Source organism: Podarcis melisellensis (assembly GCF_964234715.1).
Source record: "Podarcis melisellensis genome assembly, chromosome: 7".
NCBI classification, from domain to species: domain Eukaryota; kingdom Metazoa; phylum Chordata; class Lepidosauria; order Squamata; family Lacertidae; genus Podarcis; species Podarcis melisellensis.
The window spans coordinates 13,767,099-13,782,738 of record NC_138539.1 but is presented as its reverse complement, the minus strand read 5'-3'; the positions used below and the strand labels follow the sequence as shown (position 1 = coordinate 13,782,738).

The 15,640-nt window shown below is 44.2% G+C and overlaps 1 protein-coding gene across 4 annotated transcripts; it reads right to left on the bottom strand.

Annotated features, from left to right (window-relative positions):
- Positions 1-443: 443 nt before the first annotated feature.
- On the bottom strand, positions 444-14,917 carry TATDN1 (TatD DNase domain containing 1). Of its 4 annotated transcripts, none has more exons than XM_081918993.1 (12): positions 14,790-14,917; positions 13,497-13,562; positions 12,238-12,287; positions 12,021-12,084; positions 10,954-11,097; positions 10,824-10,866; positions 6,865-6,950; positions 6,741-6,781; positions 5,194-5,270; positions 4,331-4,401; positions 2,558-2,684; positions 444-615 (listed from the first exon to the last, which is right to left on the bottom strand). In XM_081918993.1, the coding sequence occupies exons 1-12, from the start codon at positions 14,809-14,811 to the stop codon at positions 513-515; spliced, it is 894 nt and encodes a 297-aa protein (XP_081775119.1). In that variant the 5' UTR covers positions 14,812-14,917; the 3' UTR covers positions 444-512. The 4 variants fall into 4 exon arrangements, with proteins under 4 accessions (XP_081775119.1, XP_081775120.1, XP_081775121.1 ...); XM_081918994.1 differs by lacking the exon at positions 14,790-14,917 and adding an exon at positions 13,665-14,740; XM_081918995.1 differs by lacking the exons at positions 12,021-12,084; positions 12,238-12,287; positions 13,497-13,562; positions 14,790-14,917 and adding an exon at positions 8,659-8,722 and having other exon boundaries at positions 10,954-11,050.
- Positions 14,918-15,640: the final 723 nt, after the last annotated feature.

Genomic DNA, 15,640 nt, shown 5'->3' with positions numbered 1-15,640 from the left:
TGGATAAGGGTTAACAGATGTCAGTTATTTTAAAATCCTATCAAAGCATCGTTTCCAACTTGACAGCAAAAATTAAAATTTTAGGTTTGCATAACTTACCACTCTTGCTGCTGTTTTTATGTTTATGGGAAAGAGAGAAATGTTGGGGATGAAGAAACTTGTTTTTGCTAAGGGTTGCATTTCTTTTGGAAGATAGGTAGTCAGAGGGCCTTATTGGAAGATAGGTAGTCAGAGGGCCTTGTGCCATTTTCAGTTCTATAAGAATAGTAAGACATTATATTCCATATAACAGAGTCAACTGGATAGTAAAATAAATTGAAATAAATGCTTGGCAAAAAAACAACAACCAGGAAAATATTTCACAGGGTGGGGGTGAAAGCTGATTAGGTGTTTAATCAAACCTTTACAGCATGCCTGTTTCTAAATAATGGTTTCAGATCTGATGCAGAGAAGAGTCAAATCTTTATTACATGGACAGGATTACCAGTTTTTATCATAATACATAAAATGCTTTACATATCTGGAAAGAAGATTTTAATGCTGTTGTTATATGTAGTGTTGGCCAGTTCTAGCGGATCTTCTTCACGTACTGCTGCTAGTATTTCCAGTATTTGGCTAAAACAAAGCAAAAGGGAAGCACCTTAGGCAAAATCACATCGCTGTGGTTATGTTCACTGTGAACATTACTTGTTCAGGAGTGGTTAAAGTTTACATAAATAGCATTTAGGATTCCATTTTTTTTATGTCAGACAAAAACACCCAAATAACATCATATACAAGTTTCAGATAAAGGAAATTGTGATGCTCTTATTCATCTATCTTGAAATTTATAGGGGAAGGCAGATTCCCATCTCCACAGCAATGGTGAAGCAGCTTACACAAGCAGCAACATCTGCTTCCTATGTCTACACCAGTCGTGTGTTGGAATACCAGGCACATTGGTTCATGACTAAGTCATGACTATGCCTTTCAATAGGTCTATGGATAACACTGCATAGAAGGAAATTTTATTGAATTCAGTAAGACTTGCTCCGTAGCAAATGTGCACAGGTCTGCAGTGCTGAGTTTATTTTTTTCTAAAAGTAATGAAGGAAATGCTGCAATCTAAATGCTGAACTGTATGCAATATTGCGGACAGGTAACCCGCATCTCAGAACATAAAAAGCTGTCTTTAATCTGGTCAGACTTCGTCCACCTAGATCAGTGTTGTCTCTGTTGACTGGCAGTAGCTCTTCAATGTTTTGGGGCACTGGCCTTTCTTTCACCTGCTATGTGTGATCCTTTTTAACTGGAGGTGCCAGGGATTGAGCTTTCGACATTTACTTGTGCCAAGTGTATGTTCTACCAGAAAACTATAGTCCCTACCATGCTTTATCGGTAAATTGGTGGTTTTAGATTTCATGACAAACACAAATTCTGAAATCTGCGTATTTTGGCATTTGAGGCCATTTTCTTCTTTTCCAATGGGGCTTATTTCTAATTTGAGCAGTGTTCAGTACTGTAGCTAAAAACCACCAGTGGCATCTAATAAGTTGTAGGCAAACACATTGCTATAGTAATTCATGAGGGCAAAGGGGCATTGATTTAGACAGCTGAAATATAATATGTATTTCCCATCCCCTACTGTATTCTCTCCCCTTTGAGCCTTGCAGAGCAAGTGAGAACCCCCGTTCTCAAAGTGGTACAGAGGATGAGGTTGCATTCTTGCTCCCTGTGGTATTATCTCACAAGTATTCCTTATAGCAATGCGCAGAGCTGCTTTTCCTTCAATAGGCACACAGGATGAACTTTGGTATGTATATCCTCTCTCTGGACTGCAGAACCTCAAGCGTACCAGCTGATGACAAGCAACAGGGGAGAGGGCTGTTGCCCTCATGCCTTGCTAGTAACCTTCCCAAAGGCACATGAATAGCTATTGCAGAAAACAGAATATAGACAAGACTGGCTCTCAGTTGTAACCCAGCAAAGCAAATCTTACCTTGCTAATTACTGGAAAACCAGGAGTTTTGACCTGTGTGGGAAGCTCAGAGAGTACATCTAGACAGAATGGTTTGGGGCAACCCAGCCAGATGGGCAGAGTTGTTTATTATTACTATTATATTTTATTATACCTAATAATTGCTGCCCCAGCTGCAGGCTCAAACTCCTCCAGCTGCTGGACAAGTTTAGAATTCAGTGGCTCTGTAGTTAGTCTTGTCCCAACCTCATTCCAGGGCCTTAAATCAATTACTGCTAACAGTAGCCTTTTAATAGCCGGTGCTGTTGACGGATGCCACATGAATTGGCAGAGGGAAATCTCTGCTACATCCCTCTGAACCAGCTGGTTGGTGGTGGTGTTTACAATTGCTCTGCCTGTTAGGTGTCACTCTTTATATGGAATTAAACCCCTTGGGCTCCAGCCCAGCTAAAGGTCACGTCATGATCAAGCCCCTCTGAAAGCCATGGGACATAAGTTTCTCATGACTAATTCCACTGGTTTCAGCCAGACTTAGTCATAACTAAATTAAGCTGAATTGGAGCCTTGAAATATATGAAATATATTAAATTATATACTTACATTATATGACAAGGTTCATTTCTGTCCTTCAGGCAGTGTCCTTCTTCCCACTTTTTTTTGGTAGGGAATGTGGTTTTTACATATTTTGAACCAGCATGGGTATTTTTCACTCCACACCAGGGAGCATCTAATGTGATTTATGGAACAGTTTAGAATTAACATCATACCGTTGGTTACATAATCTATCAGCTTTCTGTAACTCATAACCACCTCAGCCATTTCTTTTTGTCCATCTCCCCCAATACTTTTTTTGGGGGCGGGCGGGCGATGTTTTATTCTTAACACTGACTATAAACCAAAGCAAAGTTGCTGTCAGATCTGTTCTTAACATGTACAAAAAACATAAGTAGTAAAAGTATTCCCAGAGATAGGGTCCCACACCAATATCCCACATAATTCCACAACAGAAAGTTGCAATTGACTTTAGTAAGCAATACTTGGGACCACAGCCTTACTCCTGTGTTAACATAATTCCAAGGGTCTTGAAAGTTTACACTGCTTAAAATGCCAAAGTCAGAATTCCTAATTTGAATGTAAGAGTTTTGTAAGGGTCCATCTACGAAGACAAATCTGCATCTCAAGCCAGGATCATTTTAGCTCCCTGGGCTTAGCAGTTAGGAAGCTCGCCCTAACCCCAAGCAATTGCTGCCAAGCACCAATGAAGTTAGGAAGGGTAACTGCTATTAGGCAGGGTTTTCAGGAATATACTGACCTACTGTCAAACTCTCCATAATGCAGTTGTGTTACCAAAGTTTGATATTAATGTGCAAAGCAGATGCTTTGATAATGAGGTGATTTAAGGAAGCCATACAATGAAGTCACCAAAGTTCTAGCACAAAGGTGGTCAACTTGATGGGTGGTATTCATAGCCCTCCCAACTGCTGAAAGCTGCGATTTGGCAATACCACAAGAGAGTGGAGCCTATGTTCTGCCAATTAATGGAGGTAAGTGGGCAACCATGCTCTTGGCCAATGGTGTGAAAGAGAGGTAGATTTTCCATCAGATTACGATGCAAAAATTAACAATTTGTTCCATTTGCTATGGAGGAAAATAATGTGGACTATAAGGGTAGGATGAGTGCTCTTCCCCTTTGCAACCTGGATTTCCTCAGGCAAAGACTGCGCCAGGGCCGGCCCACTCATGAGGCAAGGTGAGGCAACTGCCTCGGGCGGCAAGATCCACAGGGGCAGCAATCCTGATGTAGATCTTTATTCCCTCCCCTCCCCATTCCTGATGTAGATTTTCACTCATCCCTTATTCTTTGGTTCGCCTCAGGTACCAAAATGTCTTTGGCCTGTCCTTGACACAGCCCTTCTAAGGAATGAGGCAAGGCCTTTTCAGCTTAGTCTGATTCTTGCCAAGAACAATATCCTTTCTTACAACTCACTTTGGTGACAATGCGTGGCATTTCTAGCATGCTCACTCCCCCTTGTGGACTGGAGGGTACACAACACTGATAGTGTGACCAAGAGTGCTGTTAAATATAGAATTTACAGGGGATTTTCCTTTCTTACTGCAATGCTAATGAATTAGGTACCGTGCTATAAAAAGACATTACTCTTTAGGTTAGGAACCTTTTTTTCTAAGCCATGCTGAGTAAGCATGTATCCAGTCAATACTGTTTCCAATCTGGGATATATTTGGGTAGTAATCTTAAAATGGCACACCGAGACAGAAGGTTACAAACAAAATATATCCCAGATCTGAAACAGTTTTGAAAGGGGTATATTGGTGGAAGTAAAATGTTAAATAGTATTAAATAAAACAACTTACCTGTTTCTAGCATTAATCTTTCACTGGGAATTGACCTCACTGCTTCTAAGTTAGCTTCTGTTTTCAGGGAACTGGAAATAATATGAATATGAAAATCACTATGATTTGTTGAAATTCTTTAGTCCAAATAGAAGGAAGTTCTCACAAGATTCAAGGAGCAACTTGTCTGCCCAGATCCAAGATGCTGGGCACAATCACCCCAAAAAGTATGTTTAGTCACTCCTGCAAAATTTAGTTCGGCTTACTCTCATGAAAGTGCACACGGAATTGCTATCTTAGGCTAAGGCTGAAACCAGATTTACAAGCAGTTGTGTGAAACTTCCCTACGTTTCCTGATTTTTTTTCTTAAACCAGAAGCAGCCTTGGGAGGACTCTTTCCCCCATTCTTTCCATAGGTTCCCCTTAATTCTTCTTGCCTATTTGTCTTTTCGTTTAAAATGTCCCTCATGCACCCAGCTCACCTCTGTTGGCTGGCAGCTGTTGCTCTAGCTATGTACACAATTCCAAACCAAGGCTAATGGGGACTGAGATTCTGGCGATGTCACACAAGAGTGGTTGGTACTTGCATTTATAGTCCAATTCAAAGTTCAGTAGGCAGCCCATTGCAACACTTAAGAATATGTGAAGGACTGTAAATTATATATAGCCCGCCACCCATGTCTGGCAGATGCTTCATAGGTGGGCTGTTCTTACTGCCTACCTGGGATTGAAGTGTCTGAATTACCTGTGAGGGCACGATACATGGTGGCTGAGGTGCAGTCACCTTGATGAGCCACAAGCTGCACAGGTGTGCTTTAAAGTATCCATCCCAAAATAAAAAGGAACCCTTTCACCTCAGCCATTAGATGTCTAAAATAACTTACCAACCATTTATTCCTATGTAGAGATCTAACTCTATTATAGCTGCTGCCTCCTCTTTGGTGCCATCAAAAGAGTGTACCTGTAAACAAGTAATGATACACCTTTATCATCTGAAGATGCATTGAGATTTTTCAAATTTAAGTATACAAGCTTTCCATTTTCTTGCATTCTTCCAAAGCCAGTTGCTATTTCTGAATAGCATTTGCTAGCCGTGTGCACGCAAGCTCTGATAATTTTTGCCACCCAAAGTGAGCAAGTGTATGTATGGAGCCCTTAACCGATAAGAGCCAATCAATGAAGTCCATGCTGCGGAGCAGAACCTTCTGTGGACTGGTCAGGAATTCAGTTAAATCAAAGACCTTTGATTTAATCTAATGAGTAGAAGGCAACAAGACCAGCAGCCCAATTCAAGGAGGCTGAAAAACAGCCCTCCTACCTTGCTTCTGATGCAAAAGGCACTGTAGCACAGCTGCCAGGACAGGCACATTGCTTGAGTATGTGCTATTTCTTGTTTAGTCGTGTCCGACTCCTTGTGACCCCATGGACCAGAGCACGCCAGGCACTCCTGTCTTCCACTGCCTCCCGCAGTTTGGTCAAACTCATGCTGGTAGCTTCGAGAACACCATCCAACCATCTCGTCCTCTATCGTCCCCTTCTCCTTGTGCCCTCCATCTTTCCCAACATCAGGGTCTTTTCCAGGGAGTCCTCTCTTCTCATGAGGCGGCCAAAGTACCGGAGCCTCAGCTTCATGATCTGTCCTTCCAGTGAGCACTCTGGGCTAATTTCCTTAAAAATGGATAGGTTTGATCTTCTTGCAGTCCATGGGACTCTCAAGAGTCTCCTCCAGCACCATAATTCAAAAGCATCAATTCTTTGGCAGCGGGAAAATGTGGTACAGGTCATGCCATTCATCCCCATTGCAGCTGTTTTTGGACTACAACTCCCATCATCCCTAGCTAGCAGGACCAGGGGTCAGGTATGATGGGGGTTGTAGTCCAGAAACAGCTGCAGACCCTGGTTTGGGAAACCCCGCTCTGTTTCACAGCTATGTCACACAACCGCCATTATTCCATCCTGAGATAATGTGAACGCACTGTTCATTTCAATGGCTGCAAGACTATGCCCACTTATTTAGGAATAAGCCCAGCTGAACTAAATCTGTACAGGTCATTTTGCACACTACGCAGAGGCAAACTTGGGTTTCACACAGTATATACTCAACAGGGAGCGGCCCTTCCCTGTTCAATGTGTCTGTAGGAAAAAGGTGACAATCACATTCACAACACTTAAAAAAGGATGTGGATTTCAGAGTAATGAAGTAGAACTAGTCATCTGGTTCACAAAACGAATCTACCTGTAAATTTCAGACTAGACCCCTACCTTAAAGTGCTTGCTCATGGGATAATTTTACCGAGGGCAACTAGAAAGCATTGCATGTTTTCGTTTTCAGCTACTTTGAAACACATGAAAAGTGAGATATCTGTTTATAAAATAAACTTGTATCACAAAGAGGTTGATGCTGAAAAGAAACACAACATCGGGCACTTACCACTCCTCCCACACACCTCTCTCTGTTTCGCCTCATTATATCTGTGTGAAAGGAGAATATTTTACATTAAAAAGCCCAGAGATTTCTACATTTTTTAAAAAAAGTATTCTTTTGCAAAACCCACCTACAAATTCTGGATGTGAATTCCTGCAGTGCAGAAACATCGGTAATTTTGTTTGCTCAGATAAATCGAATTGTTTTTCAAAATATCTGAAAAGAAATGAACAGAATCATCCCTACATTTAATGAAATCTCAGCTATAGATTATCTAAATGGTTTAAAGCGTTAGAAAGAATGGAGTGGTTATTATTATTATTATTAATAATAATTATTATTATTTAGGTGCAGACATAATCCTGCCAGAAGGGAACACTTTTAAGTCCCATTTAGTTCTAAGGGAAGGTTAAGCATGTGCTTAACTTTAAACTCAATAGGATTTGAAAATGTTTCATATTGGCAACATCATGCCAGGTTTTGTGTGATTTCTCGATAAGAAAATGATTCTAGACCGGGAGTGGCTAAGCTTTCGCGGCTTGAAAGCCACACTGACAGTCAGCCTCCCATTCCAGGGACACACGCCCATGGTGGGTATTGTCAATTTATAAGCGAGTGTATACACACACACACACACACGGACCACATGAACATATATTCAGACATGCACATTCACCCCACGTACAGCACATGCACCCAACATATATAAAGGCACAGAGCATTCTCCCAGGCTCACACTTTTCCCCACTAACTCACCTGGAGACAGACGCAGAGACACACGCAAACCATCATTTCCTGCCTTTCCCACTCGAGTGGCAGGGTGAGGGTGTCTAGCAATGCTGGTGTGTAGTGCTAAAATCTGGAGACAAAAGATCCCCCTCCCTGCTCTTTGGAGAGCATCTCAAGAGGGATCTTTTCTCCCGATCTTAGAGTGTCAAGTAAAGGTGAAGGGACCCCTGACCATTAGGTCCAGTACGGACGACTCTGGGGTTGCGGCGCTCATCTCGCTTTGTTGGCCGAGGGAGCCGGCGTACAGCTTCCAGGTCATGTGGCCAGCATGACTGAGCCGCTTCTGGAGAACCAGAGCAGCAAATGGAAACGCCGTTTCCTGCCGGAGTGGTACCTATTTATCTACTTGCAGTTTGACGTGCTTTCGAGCTGCTAGGTTGGCAGGAGCTGGGACCGAGCAACAGGAGCTCATCCTGTTGCGGGGATTCGAACCGCCGACCTTCTGATCAGCAAGCCCTAGGCATGTTCTTCCTAGAGTAGAAGGTAGCATTTCTCTCACCACCTCTGGCAATACTGGCTAGGACTGCACAGTTATAGTGGCTTTCTGTGCAGTGGGGCGATCTAGAAAGTGGCTTCCTTACGCTACAGCCACAACACATACATTTTCAGTGGCTGATACTTCATTAAGGCCAGAAGCAGAAGAAGTGCTTGGGTGGGGTGGGGGATTTGGGAGGGCCATGCCTGCTTTATAACAGCAGCAAAATTATGTTTCAAAGCCATTAGACCAGGATACAGCCTAAGCAAGGAATGGTAAAAAGCCAGGCCTTGTATGGATGTTGCCAAGAAAAGCAATAATGTTAAAATACAGTTGTACCTTGGAAGTCAAACAGAATCCGTTCCAGAAGTCCGTTCGACTTCCAAAACATTTGGAAACCAAGGTGCGGCTTCCGATTGGCTGCTGGAAGCTCCTGCAGCCAATTGGAACCTGCAGAACCTGCATCGGACGTTCGGGTTCCAAAGAACGTTCACAAACCAGAACAGTCACTTCTGGGTTTGCGGCACTAGGGAGCCAAAAAGTTCGGCTCGCAAGGTGTTCCACTTCTGAGGTACGACTGTACCACCTTACAACAGGAGGTTGTGTTTACATTTTGCGATGTGCAAGTGTCAGACCGAACATTACACAATCATAGTTTACCTTTGAATTGTGAAAGAATCCTAGCTAACCAAGTGTGCTGCCATGACTGATGCTGGGTCTCCCCCTATGCAGAAGAGCATAAATATCACACAGATGACTGTCGGTTGTCAGCACTGTCTTATGAGCTACCATCAAAAACGCAGTGGCAGCAAATACTTGGGATTGTCAGAAACATTTATGGAACGATTTAGGAAGGACAGCGACATCATGGAATCATAGAATTGGAAGGGACCCCAAGGGTCATCTTGTCCAACCCCCTGCAATGTAGGAAATGGAAGCCTCCATGTTCAGATGCAGTTATGCATCTTGGTAACCAGGTTCTGTGGGCTATTAAGAGATGGCTACCACACCTCTGCCCTGCTTGTGGACATCCAGAGGCACCTGTTGGGCTGCTGGAATGCTAGATTCAACATTCTGATCCTGCCAGCCAAACCTCACATTCTTAAACTTATTACACCAGAGACTGGGAACCTGGGCCCTCCCAAGCTGTTTGTGATGGCCTGGGAATCCGATTCAGAGGCTGAACCGGAGGAATCCCAGCCTGCACAGGAGTCCCCGCCTCCAGGGCCGGCTGAACTGGGGCAGGGCCTTGATTCTGAAGTGCCTGCACCTGTGCCGGATCCTCAGGAGCAGGCACCAGGTGAATCCACTCTGGCTCCAGAGGTGGTTGAGGACTCAGTGTCTCCCCCTGGGTCCAGTAACACTTCAGCCTCTCCTGAATTGCAGAGGCTCAGGGCAGAGAGGCAAAGGGAACTGGTTTCTCCCAGGAGTGCTCGCCTTAAGGCCAGGAGAGGCGGGGCTCCTGGGGGCAGGGACCGCCCCTGGCCTCAGAGAAGATAAAGGCCAGCCAGCCCGGTCCCAGGTTGCGGGAGCAACGTCATTGATGAGCTGTTTCATCCAGCATGCAGTCCTGTTTCCCCCAGAGTTCCTGTCCTTGCCCGGCTTCCCGCTGTGGACCCCGCTTCGCCCGAGGAGGACTGTCTGCCGACCCTCAACTCAGGTCCTGGACCTCGCCCCACGGTAACCTCCCCCCTGGACCAGCACACTGTTTCTGCATTACAGATACCATAATCTTTGACCATTATTAGCCATACTGGCTGAGGCCGATGGGTGTCAAGAGTCCAGCAGCAACTGATGGATCACAGCTTCCCCCATCCCTACAATGCACAATAAAAACAACTAGCTTTTATTGGCACGTGTTGTTTCATGTTAAATTCCTTGGCTTTTGTGCCTGGTTCATTCCCTTTCCATTTCACTTCAGTGTTTGGCTGCGATCAAACTGTTCCCAAGATTAACATTACAGCAACCAGCGCCTTGTGCACTCAGTAGCTATAGCATCCAGTGACCACTCCATCCAGTAAGGTAAAGGTAAAGGGACCCCTGACCATTAGCTCCAGTCGTGACCGACTCTGGGGTTGCGGCGCTCATCTCGCTTTATTGGCCGAGGGAGCCAGCATACAGCTTCCGGGTCATGTGGCCAGCGTGACTAAGCTGCTTCTGGCGAACCAGAGCAGCGCACGGAAACACCGTTTACCTTCCTGCTGGAGTGGTACCTATTTATCTACTTGCACTTTGATGTGCTTTTAAACTGCTAGGTTGGCAGGAGCAGGGACCGAGCAACAGGAGCTCACCCCATTGCGGGGATTTGAACCACCAACCTTCTGATCGGCAAGTCCTAGGCTCTGTGGTTTAACCCACAGCACCACCCGTGTCCTGTTCAATTTAACTCAGCACTGCAATTTCCCATCCTCTGGTCATCTGGCATGCACAACTTCTACTCGAGAGCTGGTGTTCTGAGCCCTGCCATCATGCTTTATGATGATTTGTGCATATATGGATTGCAAAAACACCACCCATGGAATCAAAGCACTGGCCAGCCACTGCTAGTTCCAATGAATGATGTGGTGGAAGCAATGGGATGGTTCAGCCACATGAAGAGGCAGTCAGGGGTTTGGTGTGACCTGTAGGCCATTTAGGGAAGAATAGGGAAGTGGTGACTGTTTCTCCTTGGTTATTATATCCATTTGGGGTGGTAGGGTGGAAGAGCAACTGTTCCTTGGCTTCCAATGGCTGTCACTGGGAGAAAATCCTTGATAATAAAAACAATACTGTTAAAATGTATGAAGGATGCAGTTTCTCTTATGTGTTAAGTAAATCTCTCTTACTTGAGTTGAGTGTCCTTAGTGCAGAATTCTAATCTGTCAAAATCTGGAAGAGAGAATTGTCAAACAATTAACTGGCTTTTGAATTGCCAGGAAGGAAACATCACTGCCAAGCCACTTGGTTGCTACTTACCCAAGCCACACTCTCCAATTGCTATGACCTTCCCTTTATTTTTCTCAGCTAGACCTTGTAGTTCTGCTAAGTACTGCTCAGGGTTGCTCTGTTCAAACTCTCCACAGCGGGTGGGGTGGCAGCCAACAGTACTATAAAACATGTCTGAAAACAAACGGCATGAACGTATTGGTTATTATAGCTAGAATGTTTGTCAACTGCAGGGTGCATTGCAGCATAAGCGTTCCAGCCTCCAGAGAACTTGCATCCTAAAGCCTGATGGTGTGCCGATGCAATGGTAACAGAGACTGAATGCAAGCATATGCTGTTACATGTACTTAGGACCTGGAAGTGAAAACTTGGGAACTGAAGAAGCAAGGGCTTCATGGAGCAGGGAGGCACCATACAGATTTGGAAGACAACGTAAAATTCTGTACATCAGTTCAAAGCTTTCTTTAACTCAACATTTAAATTAACTTATTCACTTTTGAATAAGGTAGTTCCTGTGGTCATGAAAGCAGCCTTGGAATGGCACAGTGTCACTTGAGACACACAGCATAGCAACTAAAAAAAAATTCCTTCCAGTAGCACCTTAAAGACCAACTAAGTTAGTTCTTGGTATGAGCTTTCGTACTTCTTCAGGTATCTGAAGAAGTGTGCATGCACACGAAAGCTCATACCAAGAACTAACTTAGTTGGTCTTTAAGGTGCTACTGGAAGGATTTTTTTTTTTGTTTTGACTATGGCAGACCAACACAGCTACCTATCCATAGCAACTAAGATTGTGAGCAGGTGGTTACATACGCTCTGCAAAGACCACAAAGCAAGTGATCACCTGACTCATCATCTCCCCTTCTGTGTGTGACTCTATGCTGGGTTCACTTGATAAGACATCTGACATAGCAGCAGTGAGTTGGGTCGAGACAGCCAACCACCCCAAAGGAATGGTGTGTGAGAAGCATTCCTTTCCTTCTGCTCATAATTCTTTGGAATGAACTGGTGCATATTGGTTTTGGTCATTTTAAATGTTAAATACAGGATAATTAAAGCATTCCATTGAAAGCTATATAACATAAAGAGACAAATACCATTTGTCTGTGCCAGCTGAAGTGCATCTTTGCTATCTTGCAAACTTCCACCTGTAATCATGAACTGGAATAATAAAAAAGAAAGTTTACTTAAGTGCTAGTTTCTAAATGTTAGGATTCATTTATATCTTGAAAAACACAGATATCAAAAGTCAACAGAAACAACTGAAATTTAACACAAAACACACTACCCAAAACCTTTGAAGAACAAATGTACCTTTTTAACACCAGTTTTGACCGCTCTAGCCACCACATCCAAGAAGTCATCTGCAAAAAGACAGAACTGAAATCCATAATTTAAAGCATCCATATGGTCCAATCTATTTCTGGAACCTTTAACAGCCTCAGGTATGCAGTAGCTCCTACATTTCCTTTCCTTATCCTGAAACTTTACAGCAGTAATGGACAATCAAACTGGTATTTCCATTAAGCAGCATAGATATCCTTATTGACTAGAAAGGACTGCAGCTCAGATTCTTTGAAGATCATTGAAAGTAATTTCCTCCCCAAGCAGTACCACACTCAAGTGATTTGAGAATTGTGATTCATCAAGTTTTCCTTGATATTTTCCCCAGGAACATATTCAACATATATAAGTGATCATCTCCACATGTATGCTCCACCAACTGCCAGAAATTGACTTCTTAATCCTCTATGCATCATTAGAGCTTCTTGGTCATGTAGCAAGGCGTTTTTGATAGTTTCCCTTCAGCAACTGAACACTGTACTCTCCATCTGGAGATTTGCTGAAACCCAAGTCTTAGGGTAGCACAATGTGACTAAGTCATACTGAGAAAAGACTCACACCCAAGTTATATCACAAGTAGCTTTAGTTTTCAGTGGGTCTACTTTCAGTATGATCGTCAGATAGCACACTTCAAAGGCACAACACTAAACATCCTTATTCAAAAATACTGAGTCCAATGCAGTGTACTCCCAAGAAAGTATTAACAGAATTGCAGCCTTACAGCACAATCCTATGCATGCATGCTTAGAAGAGAGTCCCATTGTGTTAACTGAGGCTTACTCCCAGCTAAGAGTGTTAAGGATTGTGGCTTTACAGTTCAATTTTACACATGTCTACTTAGAAGCCATACTGAACTGAATAGGACTTCCTCCCAAGTAAGATATGCAAAAGATTGTACCCTTAGAGCAGACCCATTTCAATTAATCAATTGGTCATGTGCAGTAATTTTAATGGGCGTACTCTGAGTAAAACTGCATTGAATTACCACCCTAGTAGGTTTTTTTCTCTCAAAATGGATGGGTGGGAGACAAAGAGCAGGATGAAAGTCCAATTTTAATAACTGCCAATAATAATAATAATAATAATAATAATGATGTCACTCTCTGGGAATGGGGGGACCCCAAAAAGTGTAACCTGAAAGAAAATGTCCCTTGCAGATGCATACTACGAATATCTGGGGACGTGAGGATGACAGAAGGAGCCATTAAAGAAACAGACAGAATATTTACCTTGATGCTTTTGAGTACCTCTGTATATGCCTTTGAACATAGGATCAGTTAAATTAACACCAATATCTAGAGAGAGAGAAAAATAAATTAGTATCCTCAACTTGGATCATTGTCTATGCTGCCTGGGGATGATGGGAGTTGGAGTCCATCATCTGAAAGGCTCCTCACCAGCAGTTTCAAGATGTCAGAAGATCTGATGGGTCCCCGACATGTGATGAAACTATGACCCTATGCTTTAGATATATACTGGTTGCTGTTAGAGGCCAGAGTCTGTACTAGGAGAGGGTCCCTTTAAAAAGTCTGCAAAACCTTTCTTATGGAACGAGGGTTGTCTTGCATGTACCTGCTATGTTTCATTCTGGATTGATTGATTTGATGTTTTAATGTGTTGTAAGCCCCTTCTTAAACATATAAAATGGTATAGAAATAAAATGGAAACAATAATGCTAATAATAGTACATTGGCACTTGCATCAGGTGACAGCTTGTATAATCTGCAGTGGCTCATTCATGCAAAACACCAAGGCCAGAATTTTCAGGCCACCTCATGTGCAGTGCTCTTTCAGTGGAGTCAATATACACAATGCACCTGCCAAATCATCAAATGACAGGGAGAGTCAAATGCATGCATGCACTAACCCTCCAAGAGAAGCCACTAAATGCAGATTCTCATCTGGCAATGGCTGCAGGGGAATCGGATGTGAGGGAAAGGGTTGGAACTGTCTCCTGTGTCCATTTGCAGCCAAATACCGCAAACTGACTGGATCTCTGCAGAAATCTGACTGCTTGCAGCAAAAACCAAAGGTCTCTTGTGTGCATTTGTGAGATACAAGAAAAGCAGAGAAGGAGCTTCCCCGTTACGGCTACGGCTTTGCGGGCCCGGGTACCCAGAAGCAAGCCCCGTATAATACAAATAAAAAATGAATGGATGAAATCGACGGGCCTTGCTTCTGAGTAAGCATGCGCAGAACCGGGACTGTGACTTGGGGGGCTCGCTCCCCAGTCAACGCGCACAGGATCGCCCTGCGCGCACCTGCAACCCCGCGCAGGTTCCCCTCAGGGGAGCGAGGCTGCGATCCCGAACCCCGGGAGCAAGCTCCACAGACAACGACGGGGCTTGCGCCGGAGTAAGCGCGCCTGGGATGGTGCCCTGGAGGTGGGGGGGTCCCTTCGGCCCGTTCCGCAGCCGCCGCCCCCCCCACCTCGAAGGGCTGCCCCCGAGCGACTAGGCCCGGCGCCCTCTTTGCGGACGCAAAGGAACACCCCCCCCAGTTGCCCAGGCAACCGTCCTCACCAATGAACTTGAAGCGGCTCATGACGACGGCGACTGAGGCCCGTGCGCCTCTCTCTCTCTCCTTCTCTCTCTCCTCCCATAGAATGTAGAAGCGTCGACGTCACTTCCGGTTTCCCTTTGAGCGCTACCCGTATGCTGGGTAGGCGCGCAAGAAGGCGGAATGGACCATAGAGGTGGGTGCCGCTCTATCCGCCACTGTTAGAAATGTATCTCTATGGTCCCTTCTCTATTCCTCTTCTGTATTATTATCCATCGCATTTACATTATACTGAACATTATATATAATGCAGCGCTATATCATAGTTAATTTTCAAATATAATTTATGCTGCATTTGTGGTGTTCCATTATCTCCTAGCATGTTCTCGTTAATTTAATGTTGGCAAGCCGCTTCGGGGATTCGCCTTAACTTTATTCATTTAATGTATTTGATTAATTCGCCGCATTTGGTGCTACCAGTGCACATGGTTTCCCTCTTCCACCTTGCTGCCCGTTTTATCCTGGGTGGTGGAGAGCAGAGGACTGGCCCCAAGGTCACCCAGCTTTCTCATGGCGATATAATAATAATAATTTATATTCCGCCCTCCCCAGCCGAGGCCGGGCTCAGAGCGGCTAACAACAGTAAAATAATACAACAATATAAATTACAGCGGTGACATTTTCTAATTCACATCGTGGATCCACCTTCAAAAGCCCCCAGGGCAGCCTGAAGGGAAGCACCGGCTTTTTGCCTATGGGCCTCTGCGATTGTCTTGATTCCTTCTCTTGATCTTCCTTTGGCCAATTGGCCTGTGCGTTTCTCCCGTTTCATTATCTCTTATCTGCTTTTTGCCAATTAACCTGTGCATTTCTC

What these genes read in the sequence shown, in the direction of transcription:
- TATDN1 (XM_081918993.1), bottom strand. Translation starts at nt 14,811, where the DNA reads ATGAGCCGCTTCAAGTTCATTG. An exon ending in TCAAAACTGGTGTTAAAAAG is followed by an intron (nt 12,085 to 12,237) that starts GTACATTTGTTC and finishes TTATTATTCCAG; the next exon opens with TTCATGATTACAGGTGGAAG. An exon ending in TCAGCTGGCACAGACAAATG is followed by an intron (nt 11,098 to 12,020) that starts GTATTTGTCTCT and finishes GTTTGTTTTCAG; the next exon opens with ACATGTTTTATAGTACTGTT.